The 19,463-nt window shown below is 34.6% G+C and overlaps 1 protein-coding gene across 1 annotated transcript in view; it reads left to right on the forward strand.

The window, feature by feature from the left end:
• RYR3 (ryanodine receptor 3) overlaps positions 1-19,463 on the forward strand; it is a 247,414-nt gene that overhangs the window by 122,161 nt on the left and 105,790 nt on the right. Inside the window, exons 35-40 of the mRNA XM_075754124.1 lie at positions 1,038-1,839; positions 2,364-2,564; positions 3,161-3,263; positions 7,091-7,228; positions 16,762-17,035; positions 18,955-19,069. Coding sequence (XP_075610239.1) covers positions 1,038-1,839; positions 2,364-2,564; positions 3,161-3,263; positions 7,091-7,228; positions 16,762-17,035; positions 18,955-19,069 — 1,633 coding nt within the window. The remainder of the gene's footprint in view (positions 1-1,037; positions 1,840-2,363; positions 2,565-3,160; positions 3,264-7,090; positions 7,229-16,761; positions 17,036-18,954; positions 19,070-19,463) is intronic.

Raw genomic sequence — 19,463 nt, forward strand, 5'->3', positions numbered from 1 at the left:
AGAAAACACAACTATTTGATTTTATTTAAGTTATAAAATAATATCTCTTAAATCTCTAGGTCTTTAAACATAGAGGTTTTCTCAGCTTAAAAAAACCCCAAACAAATATAAAGAACATGCAAGTACTATTTTGCTGATATTTTTCTGTAATAAAAACATATAATCTGTTCCTGTTTCATCTGCTCTGAATTTACATGAATTCAGTTTTTATGTTTTTATTGACAAGATCCTGACTTTCTTAGATTTTCATTAGGTTTTATCTTCAGAATGAAGATTATAAAGATGTATCCAAACTTCAAATATCATAACCAGTGACAAATCAAACTATAAGCAAAAGCGTAACAGAAAGATAATTTAAGTGCTGTACTTTTATCAGGTGATTTGCAGCTTCTTTTAATAATTTAACAACCAATGTTATTTATTGTTAATAAAACTGAATTCAAGAAAAGAGTAAAAAAATACTCTGTTTTGTGGAAGAAATGAAACAGTAATGCTCAATAAACTATAAAGGTACTGTTTAATGACAGTATTACCACAGAGTTTGGGCATTGCAAAGATATTTCTTTTAAAAACAAGCTCTAATTTACCATAGCTTCCAAAGAAGCTTGTCTATCTTACATTTTTCTTTTTCTTTTCTATGGAATACTAATTGTAAATAATTGTATTGAATAATTTCCACCATTTACTGTGGTTTAATGATGCATATACAATGAGGATGGTTAAACACGAACAAGTTGCCCAGAGAGGTGGTAGATGCCCCATCCCTGGAAACATTCAAGGTCAAGTTGGATGAGGCTCTGAGCAACCTGGTCTAGTTGAAGTTATCCCTACCTATGGCAAAAGGGCTGGACTAAATGATCTTTGGAAGTCCCTTCCAAGCCAAACTATTCTATAATTCTATGATTAGTCAGTATTAACCTTAATATTAATAGTTTAAAATGAAACTGACCAAAATGTGGAGAGATTATAAATCTTTTATTTTACAAAATTATTATGCATTAAATTGACTGGTGTTCTGTTTCTTTATTTCATAACAGATGTGTTGATATTTTGGAACTATGTGAACAAGAAGATTTGATGAAGTTTCACTACCACACTTTAAAACTCTATAGCTCAGTTAGTGCTCTAGGTAACACTAGGGTTGCTTATGCACTTTGTAGCCACGTGGACATATCTCAGCTATTTTATACAATAGATAATCAATACTTACCTGGACTCCTACGTTCCGGATTCTACGACTTGCTCATTAGTATTCATTTGGAGCATGCCAAGCAAGCCAAGCTCATGATGAACAATGAATTTATCATTCCAGTTACAGATGAAACTCGAACTATTAAATTATATCCTGATGAAACAAAGAAGCATGGTTTACCTGGGGTAGGGCTTAGCACTTGTCTGAAACCAGGCTTTAATTTTTCTACTCCATGCTTTATTGTGACCAGTGAAGAACGTCAGATATCCAGCCCAGAGATACCCCTTGATACACTTAAATCCAAGGCCATAAGTATGTTAACAGAGGCAGTACAGTGTAGTGGTACTCATATACGAGACCCTGTTGGAGGGCATGTTGCATTCCAGTTCGTTCCTGTTCTTAAACTGATAGCAACATTGCTCATAATGGGTGTTTTTGATGATGACGATGTGAAACAGGTATTGCTCCTCATTGATCCCAATGTGTTTGGAGATCACAAGGAAGAAACAGAAGAGAGGACAGAGAAGGAAGAAGTTACACAAGTTGAAGAAAAAGCTGTAGAAGCTGGGGAGAAAGCAATAAAAGAAACAAAAGCTCCTGCAAAGGGCTTATTGCAGACAAGATTACCAGAATCTGTTAAGCTTCAGGTGACTATTTAATATAAATTTATTACATATGTTCTACTATTGGTGAAAGAGAGGTAGTGCTTTTTGTCTGTTCTCTAGTTTGTAAGATTTGAAATCCTGGAGATCTTTATTTCACTTTGCCTTATGACCTCATGTTAATAACCACATTTGATGATGATGCAATTTTTTCTACGTGTATCTTCAGACTCAAAATAGTTACGCAAATACTTGTTTCATAGGTGCATTTTAAAAGAGGAAGGGTTGGACCAGATAATCTTTAAAGGACCCGTCCAACCTAAACTGTTCTATGATTCTATGATTTCTACGTGTTTTGAGTGCATGGAGTGCAAGACAGTGAATACAATATAGTATCAATCAGATAATAAAGCTGTATAAATTTGTCATCTTTACACTGTTAAAAGAAAAATATTGGGGAAAAAGTCCCTCACTTTTACAGTCTGTTGCAGTGTATAGTATTCACTGCAGTTCTTCCCAAATTAGAGTTTGTTAAACTCTTGAACTTAAGTCTGTTTTTTCTATCCTAGATGTGTCATTTACTCAATTATTTCTGTGACTGTGAGCTACAACATAGAGTGGAAGCAATTGTATCATTTGCAGACCGTTATGTATCAAAATTGCAATATAATCAGAAATACAGGTACAATGAACTCATGCAAGCCTTGAACATGTCTGCTGCTTTGACTGCCAAAAAGACTAAAGAATTTCGGTCTCCTCCTCAAGAACAGGTAATATTACATGAAATGTTGAAATGTTGAACGTGAAGATAAAAAAATTGTTTGTGATGATAAAGTAAATCTGACTTCTAAACTACCATTGGAACTGCTAGAGAACCAAAACTGAATTTGAAATAAAATTTATTAAGATGCTACAAAACACTGAATGTCAGAATGCTTATACCTGTACTCCAGAATTCAAACACTAAACCAAAGCTGACTTAGGATTTCTCAACAGTATGGAAAAATTGAACGTTACTGCCCAGTACTGACGAGCTGAGATTCATCCAATTCTGCAAGATGAAGATAATTTTAGTTGCTAAAAGTTAGCATGAAGTTAGTGTTGTGCTGGCATCTGTATGTTGGAAATAGTATTTTCTACCTCCAGGAAATAGCTTTATTATGAAATGTAACTGTATTTTGATGTTAATCATACTTAAAACTTACGAAGTACCATTGCTTTAGTATTTCCTTTAAGCTGTATTAGAAATCTGTGTTTTATCTTAATTTGATTATAAATTTTATTATAAACAGGTAAAGTTTGGCTATATATTAGAATATGTCTTAGGCTATCTCAGTGTTTTAACTATGTTTTAATTCCACTAAAGATTAATATGTTACTGAATTTTCAACTGGGAGAGGATTGCCCCTGTCCAGAGGAGATTCGGGATGAGTTATATGAATTTCATGATGATCTTCTAATTCACTGTGGTGAGTGGCAAGGTTTTGTTACAGTTTTGTTTATCTTTTTGACACTTTACATGAAAAAAATAACAGATCAGTTAAAAAAAAAATACTAGTTTAAGGTGGTTTTTGTTAGATGTATTACTGTCTACATGGTGACTTTCCTGACAGATTTGGTGCTTATTTCAAAAACAGGGGAAACCTGTGCATGGTTTGAAGTTTCAGTGTTATATATCTGTTAAATATTATCCAATATTATTCTGTTTATATATCAATTTTAGATTTAAATAGAAAAAGTAAAAATGATCCAAACAAGAAGGTTGGAGTACCTTAAAAGATTTATATAGGTATGTGTATGTGTACAAGCAGACAAATTATTGCTGTGAAGTTGAGCAGTAGAAAATTTAATAAAAAAACAGTAGTTGAGGAGTGCTGTTGCTACTTTAGCTTAGTTTCCTGGTGTATACATAACTGTGACCGTCAATCATTATAAAACACTGTTGCACTGCACATTACAGCTGGAGTTGCCCCAGTCATTGAATTTGAATTTCCTTAGGGTATCCTTAAGGATGAGCTCTATCAGATACCCTGTGCAATTTATGTGGGTTAAGAAATCACACTTTATAAGCGATACCAAAAATCTTTCATTAGTCTATTGAGATCTTAGTTTAATCAAGACAATCATGGAATTGAGTCCATTTACAATGATACTAACATTTATAGTCTGAGTCATCCAGTTATTACTGCTCATTCCCAATACTTATGCAGCTAAAACTGATATACACAAGCTTTTTTGTATCTACCTACTTGGTAGATATATTGGTAGTCACTCTTCCAGTGCATTTCTTGGTCCTATGGTTGATGGCACCCATCTTGTTTAAGAAGGGGACAGAGTCATTACAGTGAATTGACAGTATCTCGAGTTCTTCCCCAGGAAGAGCCAAGTAATGTTAACAGTTTCTTCCTTCTCCTCCTTCTGTTTGCCTGAGGTCACTTTTAAAGTTTACTAATACAGTCTGCTAGTTCTTTCTTCACTGGTTATCCCTAAAACCAGTTTTACCCAGTTCATGGAATTGCATTCTTCTAGTGACCTGTAATTAACATTTGGTGATTTCTGTTTGTAGCCATGGTGCCTCCCATACCATTCTGTGCTTGTATTGTTAAGGTTTCTGCTATCATCTTGTGCTGCTATTTCTGAGTACCCTATTAGAATCTCCAGTGACCATCAAGCTGTGATTTTGTGATAAGCCAGTTACCAATTTTCAACTACCTCAGCCTTAGCCTCAACCAAAGCTGAGTTGGTCAGTGGGTATCTAAGTTGTATTTCATCAGCTTATTTCTGAGGATATTCTATGAGACAGTATTAGAGGTCCTTAAAATCAAGATTTGTATCTGCAAGGTTTGCTACGTTATAGGTGGAAATTTAGTTGGTTTAACATAATTTGGTTTTGACAATCCTGTGTTAAGTGTTATTCATCCTTGCTTCTAAGTGCTTACCAAAACCTGTTTCTTTCAGTCCAGCATTTTTCTTCCAAGTGTTAAATAGTTAATATCCTCATAGCTACTCCTCTTTCTCCCTGTTTTTATTAAGATAGATACAGTCATCTCCATTGTTCAGTCACTTAGAACTTGAGCTGACCTCTGTTTTTTCAAAGATTATGCCTGTTTGGCATCAGAGAGTTCTCTGAGACTCCAGGATGAAAATTATGGAAGACCCCCAACTTAGTTGGAAATGTCTTAACTCAGCAATATATTTATTTTACCTTGAAGTCTTGCTGCTGGTATTGAGTTAGCTTAGCTCTTGATCACTCTTCATCTTTTCAAGAGGTGAAACCCTACTGATTGTAGGTGTACTTTTATTATTGTTTATTACATTATAAATGTGTATGTATGTTGAATGAGAGAGAGAACTGAAGATAGAGAAAGCAGAGTCTCATGATTAAAATAGTTTAACAATCCTCTGGATTCTAAACAAAACCATATTCATTACTTTGTACAGATTTATCACAGGTGGTCGCTGCAGATAAATGCTCCTCACTATCTGTGTCCTGACTTATTCCTGAAAATAAGTACTAAGCAATCACAGCTGCAGATAAAATGAATAGGAGTTGTGCCTGGAATATTTAATCAGCTTTTTAATACTAAGTATACTTTGCAGTCTAAGTGGAAAAATATGTATGCAATCAAGTAATTAAAGGCTGTTTCATAATGAATATACGCAAATAGTCTGAATTAAAGTTACTCAGTCTTAATCCTACTATGTCCTAACTGTGAGTGGTTAATTTTGCCAGTGAAATAATAGTCCTCTATCATAATTTTGTGTGTAATTTCTTGGTTATAAACAAAACAAACAAATTTACAACAGATTTTAATGCACAATGTCAAATTGACAGTTATCTGGGATGGAACCATCTGTTCCAGTGCACAGACCTCTGCCACTTGAATTAAATGTTTAGCTAGTGGCAACATGAGATGGTCAGCTTCTGAATGGATTGCAACTCTTAAGAGGATGCAGAATGAATAATGACTGATATGGAGCGGTGAATGAGACCTCGTCTCCTCCAGTCCAACACTGTCTTAACTCATCATCCCAGTGCATTTCTTCTTCTCTGTCCATTTCAGTCTCTCAAGAGTTCTCCTACTAGTGTGTCTCTCTTCCTTCCAGGGCCTAGCTTTTTTTTCAATGCCAGATAGTTTTTTGCTTTCTTTAACGTCCTTGTTTGCTTTCTCTTTCCTCTCATTGGCTACATTTCCCATTCTTATTTTTTCCAAACTCTCACTGTAGTCTTCCTTCATTCTTAGCTTTTAATTTTGCCCAGCCGGTCTCACTTTTCCTATTCCTTAAATTCCATATGTAGTGTCCAATTTCAATTTCTACTTCTCTCATTCTCTCCCATCGCCTCTAAATTTTTTTCTTCCTAGTCATTTAATCACTCCTAGTCATAACTTTAACTCCTTCTTGGTTGCTGCCAGCAGCAAAGAGTCTCCAACCTGATACACATTTCAGTTTTTTCCTTTCCTAGTTTCTTTTTTTCAAACCAATTTTAGCCTCTGCAGTTTATTCTTTTCCCTCTGCTCCAACTTGTATCTCTTTAGTATTCCATCTGGAAATCTTTTCCTTTTCTCAATTTCAGTCTGACCAGCAGCAAAACAGCAAAAGCTTACATTTCAGCTCAGCACAATTAGCTCTGCTCTGAAGGGAACCTGCTTAGATGTTCTGTGCTTCTGCACATAACACGTGGTATCTGATCATGACTAAGAGGTGTGAAAGATTTGAAAATTCTTTGGATGGTTGTGAAACAATGTAGTGAACTGAACTATATTAAACTACCTTGTAAAATGACATCCTATCTCGTATACATTTCCATGAAAAACATATATCACCGGTATAATCTCTGAACATCTGCCTCTCTCACATGTTTGCTTTTGACTGCTAAATATCTCGACTGAAAAATTGTACTATATTGTGAGATACAGCCATACATTTCTTTCTTTAAGTTACATTCTGCAACATGAAAAAAAGGATCACATAATTAATCAAATATGGGCCTGAATCAAAATTAATTGCCATAGTAGAATCTTTGAAAACATACCAACTTTTTTGGTCATAATACTAAAAAAAATAATACTATAAATATGGATATAAGAAGTATATGTACCGAAATCAACATAATTTGAGGGGTGCTACTGTAGCTAACATGTTAGAGCTCCTGGTCTTACTACATTTTTCTTCCTGTAAGAAATGTGATGGTTAAAAAAAAATTCCTGCAGATATTTTAGTATTGTTTAAATATTGAAGGAGTTAATCTTCAAAGGTTAAGTTTTCTTTCTAATCAGTTTTATTATCTGCTAAGGTATCCCACTAGAAGAGGAGGAAGAGGAAGAGGAAGATTCCTCCTTGACTGGCAAACTCCGTTCATTAATGTATAAAATCAAAGGTCCACCAAAAGCAGAAAAAGTAGAACCTAAGGAGGAAGAAGAGAAATCTCCTAGTAAGTTTTCTTTCCATATAAATACTTCTGTGATGCAAATGTTAAAGGTGTACACAGTCAACAAGAGTGCATTTTCTAATGAAACTTTATAGCAGACTGAAGGAGTCTATTTGTTTAAGTTACTTCTGCCTCTTAGAACAATTATCCTACATACTGAACATCTTAGCTGCATGGTTAAACAAGAAGTTAAAATGAGTGGAAGATTTTGGATCCAGATCATTAATTCTGGGGTTGAAATTTTGCATATTCTTTAAAAAAAAAGTACACAGTTAATTATGGCACAATAATCTAGACTCAAGCATTCCCAACTTAAGAAGTTTCCATTCATATTTTTTAAAAAAATGCAAAAACTTTCTTCTTTACAGCTTAACTCCATTTCATTTTCCTTTACTGCATGCGAAGCTGTATACATCTCAGTACCAAGATATGTGACAAAATGGTTTTACAGTTCTTGGTTTTTGTATAAAAAGGGATAGCTCTCACTTATTTCACTTGATGGTGAATATATATACATTCATTAAAAACTAATGACTTGTTATTAAAAACTAATAACTTGTTCAGATTTATCTCAAGCATCACATAGCATGCACATATATATCCATACCCTTTCTGACCATATCCTTTCTGAATTTAAAGAATTATTCAATCTATCTGACTAATTAAACAGAAAGAACATCTTTATTTTCACAAGTACAAATTCTGTATTCATAAATGCTTGAGTTAACAGAATTTTCCAGAATTTAGTATTGCTATTTTTTTCCTGCTCTCTGCTTCTATAGATCTTTAACATGTGTCTGTAAAAACAGAGGGCAGAGAAAAATACTGTCTGTCTAGATATTATTAGTTTGCCTGAATTTTTTTCTCTATTGTTTATAAATCTCATTGCCCTTTACAGTTAGCTTTCATATTGTTTAAATATACACGAGAAGAACAGACGCCATTTAGCAGAATTTTTTTTAATGTTCCTTTCCGCAGTAGAATATTGTAGAGGAGGAGGACTGGGATATCCCTGTGTCTTTGCTGAGTAATATTAAGCAAATATTATTAAGTAAGAAAATTAACATTTCTTAAAAATATAAATATTTAACTAAAACCACTTGAAAGGTCTCTGTATATGTTTTGAAACTGAGATAAGAAGATAGACAATTTAATCCACAGACGTAGGAAAAATACATATGGAAGAATATATTACATCACTGGAAACAGTCCTTCCACCTAGCACAGCTTAATAAACACAACAGAGAACTGAAAGTAACTGTTGAAACAATACAATAATGTATTTAAAGTTAATTAGTTTAATGATGTGGAAGAGTAGGCCAATAGATAGTCCTTGTTCTTCCATTTTTAAATATGTAATGCCCATGGCAGTGACTCATAGAACCACAGAATGCCTGAGGCTGGAAGGAACCTCTGAAGGTCATGTGGTCCAACCCCTTGCTCAAACAGGGCCCCCTAGAACAGGTTGCCCAGGACCATGTCCAGATGGCTTTTGAATATCTCCACAACCTCCTTGGTGAAAGTGTGCCAGCGCTCAGTCACCCTCATTCCTTTTGTTCAGATGGACCCTCCTGCATTTCAGTGTATGCCCATTGCCTCTTGTCATGTCACTGGTCTCTGAAAAGAGCCTGCCTCTGTTTTCTTTATACCCTCCCTTCAGGAATTTATATACATTGATGAGATTGCCCCTGAGCCTTCTCTTAGTTGATGCTGAGTAGATAGTTGATGAGCTTTCTTCTTAAAAAGGCCTGACACTACATGTTGCAAGGCACTGTGGAGGTTGGTTGGACTTGATTCATATGATGTATGTATCTGCTGATAACATATATATCCATTTTGTATGCTGTAGTAAGAGAAACCTGTGCAAAGCTTGAGAGATGTTAACTAATGGAAGTTTTTACTCTTGAATTAAAGTTAGTTCTTGTAAGAAACATAAATGTAGTTGAATCAAGGTTATTCTATGCACAGAGGAATGATAGATAAATTTAGCACTGTAACTCATAGTTTTTGTAATACAAAAAGATGGAAAGTTTGTTTTGTATGGAAAAATAAATCAAAACAACATTTGTTGTTATTTATATGCAAATGCCATATGCTTGCCATATTTCAGATCTGTCTCCTTATTACTTTACCATGCCTGATGGCATAAAACAAGCAGAAAAGGAGACTAAGAATTTGTTCCAGAAAGTTTTCTTCATATTCCTGTAACCAGATTCAGAAGCATTATCCAGCAAATATTTGAACACTTATAGGGTATAATATATTTTGTTATATACCTGTATACAGAGTAAAAAAAAAAAATTTAAAAATTATTACATTCAATCAATTTTAACTTGTAAATGCTGCCAGAGCTTATAAGAAGTACTATACTGTATGTGAACCATTTTTGGCTCTCTGAAATGCTGCATTTTCAGAGAAACCAAGCATATTCATAACCACAGAGGGATGTCATATATAGCAGCTGCTCATTTCTTTATAATGCTTTGAAGAATATTATTTAGTTGATTAATCAATTTAAGAAATAATGCACATGCATTAAGTAATTGATAACTGCATGCAGTCATTTTAGCAATGCAAAGCTGAAAATAGACTATTGCATGTATTGCAAGAGACACTACTTTTAATTAAAGGGAAGCACTGAAATAAAAAAAAATGTAACAGATACCTTCCTGTAACTTTTGTTACAGAGATTAGTTTAACCTCTTTGCTACTTGAGAGCAAAACAGCTTGTTTGTAATCAGAAGACAGGACAGTCCTACATCCTGAAGTTATCTCAAGTTCTGTCTGCTTCAGCTGAGTAGCAATTTGTCATTATTATTTAATCTCTGCAATATTTCATGTTGCATTTTGAAGGTATTTTGTTCTTTTGGCTCTACTTCCTCTAATAAATTATTTATTGTAGCTGATTGTGTTACTGGCACGGAAAGACTAGTAGAAAAACAATGTGTTCATATTCCTTCCTACTTCTACCTCTTCTTAGGGTACATATAAACACAAACATACATACATGCACATAAACACACCAAAACACTTGAAATCAAAGACTTTTTTTTCTGAGCGATATTTCTGTATGTGTACATACCCTATTCCCTAACACAGGAGGAGTGTTCATGGTCTAAATAGGCTAGATGGCTTCTGAGCTTACAATTCCTTCACCAGCTGCATGAGCATTTTGTTGAGCCTCTCTGAGCAACTCACCCGGCTTTCACTGCCATGTGTTACCCCCAGTGAGGTTGATGTGTAGTGTGAATCTCAGAAATTTTGTCTTTGCTGTCATATTTTTATTAGTTTTCAATCCTTAGTAGTGACTATGGACGATGAGGAAATAAGTAAGGCAAAAAGCCAGATTCCTTCAGGTCTTTCTTTAGAACATAAATTTTTGCTGAGGTTTCTCCTTGCCTTTGTAAATGAAGATTGGATTTTGCCAGCTCTAAGTTTCTATAACACTATTTAAATATCATGTGCAGAGTTGTCCAAGTGACTAGAGGTTAGTCTTCCAACCAACAATGGTAGTAAATGCTCCTCTTCTATTTCCAATTTGCTCAGTTTGGTGGTAGGTCCTTGTACAGACCCAGAAGAGTTAATTTCATTTCAAACTTAATCATTTCATCAAGAGTTGTGTGAGATTAGACAGCAATGTTAATTTATAAGTCAGGACAGCTCTTACATGATCTACTTGTTCTGTAAAGCACCGGAGAGGGTTTATCCTGCCCTGAAAGCATATTTTGGTCTGTTAAGCTTGATACTAGGCTGTAAATACATTAAATCTTATAATAATCTCATGTGCTGCATGAAAAAGGGTTTTATTCTCCAGTGACTCATCTGTTACCATCTGCTTTCTCTTTAATGGTAGTAGGATCTACTCAGTATCTGGGAATTATCATTTCTTCTACAGGCTTCATGCAGATTCTGTTGTCAGGAATCAGGAAGCATTGACTCCTAAAGCCTCAGGGCACATGGTGTTTGGTCCTTGGAACAGAGAGAGCAGTGTACGTATTTCATATACTGTAGCTTTGGGTCGCAAGAAATGCAGATTGGACAAGTGATTCCACAGTGTCTGTTTTTCTAGAAATTTCAGATAATCTCTTCAGGCTTGGGCTTCTCCTTGGAGTGACGTATAGTACAAATATACATATGGATGAAGTAATTCAAAGGACAATGAAAAATTCTATCATATTTATATTATGTTATGTTGTATTATATACTTGACTGTAGCTGGAGACTGTGACATATGTAATCCATGTGTGCACTTCCCCTTTACCCCTAGGAAATCTGGAATTCAGAGAGTGAAAGGAAATGGGTGCCTGAGGTACCCCAATCCTCTTATGCATGAAGAGGGGTGGGGACTTTGCCAAGGCTAAAAGTCTCTGGCCTCGAGCATCTGGTCATATATACTTAGGGTGTGAACATTCGTAGGAAAGTATTTTCTACAAGGAAATCTTCCTTTCCTCTAAGCATGCATTCATATCTTCTCACAAATGGACTTTTGTCTTAGGAGAGCAAAGCCAGCAATTTAAACTAGTGTTAATGATGCATTAGTAAAACTTGGTTTTAAAAACAAGCTAGAACTCACAGAATAAATACATTGAGTTAATAAGTTAGTGTTAATTACGAAGATAAGACTTTTTTAACTTTTGTAACAAGTCATAATTTAGATAAGGCATATATATGGGGAACTCATCATGCAGCCTTGAAAGATTGTTAAAGTACTGCAATTTCTTGTTAAAACTTAAAAATTGGAAAAACATTAGCAACTATTTTGGCTGGTTAACGATGTCCCCATGCCCAGTATTCAGATTGCTCCCAGCTTCTCTTACAGATTAACCTGCTGCCTGCCCTTCATCTCCTTCCTCAAGCCAGAGGCTTGTGGTATGATAAAAGGGATAGTACCCCTTGCACACAAGAAATGGCAGACATTTTAAAGATAGTGATTGATATATCTAGTCCTTAGTTTTTTCTGCAGGTAGAAATTAAAGGAGATCAATGATCTTGTTCATGCCTTTTGGGAATAGAAACTATGGCTGTCAGGCTCACTTAACTATGGCTTTTCAGGTGCCTCTAACTTAGGGAGGGTTTCTGCTATTATAATTTGAATCTTTCATGTAGGACCATATGTTCTGAAGGTATACACTTGATTACTGGTCCTAGAACAGAAATCAAGACATAGAATGTACTGGCTTGAACAAATGCCCTAATTCAGTTCCCACATTAAATCAATGAATGATGGATCTTTCAAAGAGTGTGGATATATGAGAACGTTTGTGTGCAAGTGCTAAACATCTGTTGAATAATATCCACTGCATGGTCAAGAAAAGAAAAGATACAATCGTAGCATTAAGTTGAAGAGTCATAGATTGTGTCCTTTAAGACTTTGTTCCTTAGAGTGCTCCGTGCACTGAAACCACAGAATGTTAACTTGACTTCCCACTGGCTGTTGGCTCCATTTTTTTCTTGCTTTTTTTTTTTTTTAAATTTTGGTTATAGAACATCTTGTTGCAGTACAGTATATTTGTGATTTATTGGCAGTCAAAAAGAATCTCAGACTATTGCTGACTATTATTGAGATCATGCTGGAGTCATCACGTTTGATTTTTTTCTCATCTATCCTCATCTTTTGGCTGAGTTGCAAAGAGATCTTTTTCCTCAAGTGCAACAAACAACAGCTTCTTCATTTCAGTATAGAGCAAAAGAGGTTAGAAAAGATTAGAAGGGAGGAAACAACAGTTCCTGTCACAATACATCTGTTTAGAAAAAGAGACTCTAAACAGATTCTGCTAAACCTAAACTAAGATGCACAGAAGGTGTAAGAGCAGCCTAGAAAGAACTATATTCTTACTTCCTGAGGTTTTAAACTTTAATGTCTCTTAAAGGATTATTAATAAAGTGTTTATCAAATGTTGCAGGTGTTTCTGGCTTTCCTCTTTGCAGGAGTTCAGCTAGAAGTCCTGAGAGTGTGCTGCTGTGCTTAGATGTGGGCGAGTATATGTAAGTGGCTGGGAATGGCAACACAAGAGGTCTCTAGTTTAAGGCAGTAGAAACTGGACTGCAAAGTTCTGTATCTTTAAGAAATATTCAGATAAGCAATTAATCATGGGAATGAGTGTTATACACTCAGAGCTACAAGCGCTAAGCAGACTCTACAGTTTTAGAATAATATGAAGGGTAAGACAGGCTGTAGTGATTCAGATCCATCCAGCCCAATACCCTGTTTTCAAACAGTGACCACAAATGGGTATCTAGGGACAAGTTAGAATAAAACAATCAGATATGATACTTACAACTTTAATACTGTCCCAGTCCCCAGTTATCTTCATCTCAGGAGATTTCCTGAGTCTGAAGAGGTTTGTCTTTTTATATCGCCACTGTATCTTTGTGACAGATATTTGTGTAGTCTCCACTTGAGCAAATGTGAACTTTTAGCAACTGCCACATTTTTGTCAGGGATTTTTAGGGTTCTGTCATCCATCATGTGAAGAAACACCTTTCTTTTTGGCTTAACTCCTGACTTGTGAATGGGCTTCATTTGATGGTCTCTTCTTGTGTTGGATGAAAAGGTGTGACTGAACTATGGATTAACATAATGGCATAATGTACTTTGCTGTAATTCCGTTCTTATTAAATCCTGGCTTTTGATTTGATCTTTTTGACTGCCAGTGAATTTGAGTTGATACTTATAATTGAGCTGATATTTTTATGAGTTGATCAGGGAGGTCTTCCTCTTAGAGATATTCAAAAACCATCTAGACACAGTCCTGGACAACTGGATCTAGGCAGCCCTGCTTGAACATGGGGGTTGGATCAGGTGGCCTTCAGAGGTCCCCTCCAACCTCAACTATTCTGCGATTTTCATGGATCTATCTGCCAGATCTTATCTCTGTTAACATCTCATCATTCTATTTATAAATGAGGACTCATTTTATTTATGGTGACTTTATTTAAACTGAATTTCATTACCATTTTATTGCCCAGTTTTGTCCTTTTAAGTTCTGCATTTTTTTCAGTTACACTCATATTTGCTATCCTGCATAACTTTGCATCATCAAACTTGTTTGCATCTGCTTATCCCCTTCTCAGGTCTTTTAGGGAAGGAGAGAACTTAACATCACACAACACAGCATGGATATGTCCAGAACATCACTGCTTTTTCTCCCTCTTTGTGACCACTACCATTTAGTTCTACTTTCCATTTCTTATCTTTCAGCTAAAAATTCATCCATGCAAGGACATGGATAATTGATTTCTCTAAGGCTATTTGCCATACTGCCTAAAAGTAATTACATATAGCAACATGCTACTTAAAAGCTTTATCAGAAGAAAAAAAATTAAAACCTTCAAAAGTTCTAAAATCTAACACTAACACTTGTTATGGAAGAACACTTTCAAAACTCCAGAGAGAAGCTCTAAAAAAACACAGGACCATTTTGTTGCAATTACAGGTGGGAACCTCTGCACAGACAATTCAATATCAGGGAAACAATTTGTTTTTCATTTGTTCATTTCCTGAGAATGCATTTCCTGTGGAATATTATGTTTGTACTAAAAATTTTAATAATCTTTTGGCTATATGTATAAATATCTGATGGCTAACTCAAGTGTATAAAATCACACTCATAACTGAGTCAGTATTTTTGTTGCCGAAGTGGAAAATATCTATTTGGAGTGAATCACGTGGTACTTTCCCTCATCAAACAAAAAAAATCCAAAACATCACATTATTTTGAAAGTAATATTAGTTTGAATCCAACAAAAATTATATATTTCTGGCAATACTAAGGAAACAAGGAACTATATTTGTAAAACAAAAAGACAAAAATTTGTTCACATTTTGTCCTTTAAACTTGTGAGGGGGGGCATCACCTGAGATGTCAAAGACCTAACATAATTTTTATATGTTATATTTATGTAACCAGAAATCAGTGACACTCAATGAGTTGGAAAGTTGTGGGAAATTATTAGTTATTCTAGGAAATAAAAGTTTAGTGCAAAGAAGAGGAAATTGCCTTGTTGCTCTGAAAGAAGAAATTGTTTTGATTGAAGCAAGTTATACAGTCTTTTGAAACAAAGCTTGTTTAATGTTTTCATTCATAACATGCCTCTAAGAATAGGGCTGTCTTAATGAAATACAGAATCTGTCCCCACAGAAAGGAGCCTGTAATTGAACAAAATCTGAGAATTAATGCTGGTTTTCTATAAATACATCATTAAGTAAACTGTAAAGGAAAAGAGTTAGCAAGTGAAAGGATAGTGTAGACACAAAAATAAATGGATATACACTAGCTATAAACACTTTTGTGCTGGAAAGTGGGAGGGAGCAGTTCTTACCATTGGAAGAACTTTGGGAAAGTGAAGAGGTAACTCTGCTGGAAATAGAGGAAAGAAATTTGCATTGTTTTTATGAAGGAAGGTGATTATTCATGTTTTACTTGATATCAACAATGAAAATTTGTTGAAACAAGGACTGGAACATGTGTTTAGTTTTCAGGTAAGTTTCCTAAACTCCGGGCTCAGAAAAAATTTTTCAAGGTCATTGAACATGTGATGTATACAACAGAACTGCCTCAAGCAATGTATATTTTGTAGTTCCAAACAATACAATATTTTTAGATAATGTATTCCCAAGTAACAGTGACTTTCCCCAAACAGATGGGAAATACAGATTGAATTCCCCCATTCTAAGTCAGTTTGTATCTCCTGCTCCTTAGTGTGTTTGCATCATCATACAATTCTGAGATGTTTCCAGGTAGATCATCTTTCTGAAGACAATGTAGATCCTTTGTTTGAACAACAAAATAGCTAAATATTCATCAAGTGAATGAGTAGCAAAAGCTGCTCAAATCACCCTGGCTAGGCCCTGAATTGGATATTTGATTTTAAAAGGTGGCTATCTCATCCTCCCTTCTGGCAGTTTTGTAACTTTAGAACAGGTTTTATTTCCTTCTCCCCCCTGGCAAAATTGATTGGCAAGCTGAGCTCACATTCGTGAATATTTCTGCTGTAATTGAACTCGTACTTGTCAGCCAATAAACTGTTTACTGAAAACTTAATTATCAATTGCTGTATTCCAAACCTAGGCTGATGATCATCAAAAACATGACGTTTCCTTGGCATTATAAAATTAGATTTCAGTCATTCCTAATGAAAAATTGTTTGTGCTGCACTTAGTGCTATTTTATAAATCTTGATATAGAAACGAAGGATAAATTAAAAATTTAAATAGAGCATTTAACTTACAAGGATGATTCTTAGAGTCATGATCAGCTCAGAAGTTTTCATTGCCAACAATGCTGGTTTTGACTTCAATGCTTCTTGACATTGACCAATGTTTCTTGGTTTCTGTCTCTCAAGAGCATAACACTTATCTTGAAAGATCTAAAAGTTATTTTTCCGATTGAAAAATCCTGTTCAGTCTGCTTGTTCTTTTGCTCTCCTACAAGTGCCTCATTGTCTACTGTTATCTAATATTTTACTGTAACACATTTTTGGCATTTTTTGTTGTTGTAATAGCTAGTAACATTTTATGTATTTTATCCTTATAGCTACGCTGAAAGAACTCATATCCCAGACTATGGTGCGCTGGTCCCAGGAAGATCAGATTCAAGATCCAGAATTAGTTCGAATTATGTACACCCTCCTTCGTAGGCAATATGACAGCATTGGTGAGCTACTGCAAGCTCTGAGGAAAGCCTACACTATTAGCGCTGCCTCTGTGAAGGATACCATTAATCTACTTGCAGCACTGGGCCAGATTCGTTCACTTCTCAGTGTCAGGATGGGAAAAGAGGAGGAATTGCTAATGATTAATGGATTAGGGTATGGAATCAACATAATTTTATTTTTTAATTTATGCAAAGCTTTTTGTAATATTATAATATATATGTATTATATATATCCTTTAATTTTAGATCCTGGATGAAAATTACTGCTGTACTAAAATGCAGATATGTACCAGAAATTTTCATTTTCACAGATATTTCCAAGATGGCTTCAACTGATCTCCCTAGCAGTTTCAAATGTGTCAAAAAAACTTTCTATGAATGAAGGTATTTTCTCATCTAAAGAAAATGGACACTTTTTTACTATAGTTAAGGCTAATGCTTAAAGCTTCATCAAAGTACATGGTTTAGCAGCTCTGGAGAAAAGAGATAACTTAAATCTTTATTGGTGTCAATACTGCATCTTTTCTAAACTTAAAGCTCACGTTATATTTCATGCATGAGTGAATAAACTTGCTGGTGTCTTTTTAATTGGAAAATTTGTGCAAGCAGTTAGGTAGACCCAGCAAAGTGGTATTGTAATCTGAAATATTTCAAACTGCTTAGTATTTATTATGTCATCATCAATGGCAGCTTAAAATATTTGAACATGGAAGACTGCTTATTTTATCCTTTATAACATTAAAATTATAAGAAATTGCTTTTATGTAACACCTGCTGATGTGAGAATTTTTTCTCCGTCTTTGCTATGAAGTTACCTCTGTTAAGCAGCAGTATTATGGTGCATGCCTGCATGTCTATTACTCCTCTTATGTGAAAAATTGCTGGATTAGACCATTTAATGTTAGAAGGGGAAAAAAATCACAGAAAATTATTTACTTTGATTAAAATGGTGTATTTAGAAAAAGAGAAACTGATAGTAAGATTACCTGAGACCTTTATTTATTTCTCCTTCATCAAGAACATTGAACAATTTCTCTTCTTTGCAACAGTTGTAAGGAACTTCCAGTATTCTTACTATTTCACTGTGAAAGTTGCATTGTTTTTTGTAAAAATTACAGAGACTGATCTCTTCAGTAGAATTGAGAAAGTCATGGTAACAACTCATTAGTTAGTATGTGACAGTATTATCTAATTTCTCCCTGATGCTGAGTTCGTAAAGTTGCTGAGAATTCTAGGAGGGGTAAAGGGAAAGTTTTGTCTAAAGTCAGCGTGTGCGTAGCCCCCTCCCAGAGATGCTGTATTATGAGTCATCTTCCATTCCCAGTTTTCTGTATTTCTTTAAAGCAGGCATGATGTCTGTTATTTGCCATTTGTTTTTAACAGGTTGACCTAAAACGTAAGAAATCCCTGTGTTCCCTATCGAAACACATAAATTTTATTCTGGATTATGAAACCAATACAGTGAATTCTAGAACATGTTGAGAGGATGGTGGGCAGAGTGAAAATGTTAAAATATTCCTATTTAGGGGGACTGTATGACTGCATGCCATTTTACATCTTCTGACAGATGGTCTTAATTTTGGAAATATTGATGAAACACATTTAACAGATAACCTTGAATATTAAGTCTATTTATTGTCTTCTACTTTGTGAATTCAGAAAATTAATTATGGGTGCTACTGTAGAGGCAAGATTAGATTTAGATTTCTTATCCTCGTTCTCTACTTAAAACATAACAGAATATATACTTTTTCATTTAGATTGTCATAGAATATATTTTTTCTTTAAATAGAACTGGTGGTAAGAGCAATTTAAAGATGAAGAATACCATTTTGAAATAACTTAAAAGTTTAGATTCTTATTTTATAGAATTCATGAAAATTAGAGGAATGACAGCATATTGAAATGTGAAGCATTTCATTGTCAGGTGTTTTTTATTATGCTGAAATCTAAGAATTTAAAATGATGTTACTACAGTGAATACATATTTCTGAAATCTCTAGTAATGCATCGTTGATTTAAATTAAAATGGTGTTTCTTAAAAACATATTGTTGCCTTTTCTTCTATTTTAGGGATATAATGAACAACAAGGTGTTTTATCAGCATCCTAACCTAATGAGAGTCTTGGGTATGCATGAGACTGTTATGGATGTGATGGTGAATGTGCTTGGAGGAGACAGATCTCAGGTAATTTCACTGTAATTTTATTGTGTGTTTTCCATTTTGAACCTTTCCAAAAGTATGCTAGGATGTTTAAGAAGTATCTGAAGACAAATAAATCTCCCTTATGTAAGATATTTTGCTTGTTCAAACTGAAATACTGATTAATATTAAATATAGAGCAGTTTTTATAGTACTAGAGGGAGCCCAGCATTCTAGGACTTGATGTTTAAAAAGTGAGCAAAAGGTTATAGGTGTTTCATTTGTCTTTTAATAGGACTTTAAAAGGTTTTGTTCTTATTTTATATCAAATATGTGCGTTATCTGCATTTATGGGAGGTGTATCTCTGCTAGGAAAATATACCTCTTCATCTCAGATAGTTATTACCAAGAGACTATAATAAGAGACTAACACCAACTT

The sequence above is a fragment of the Balearica regulorum genome, chromosome 5 (assembly GCF_011004875.1).
Source record: "Balearica regulorum gibbericeps isolate bBalReg1 chromosome 5, bBalReg1.pri, whole genome shotgun sequence".
NCBI classification, from domain to species: Eukaryota; Metazoa; Chordata; class Aves; order Gruiformes; family Gruidae; genus Balearica; species Balearica regulorum.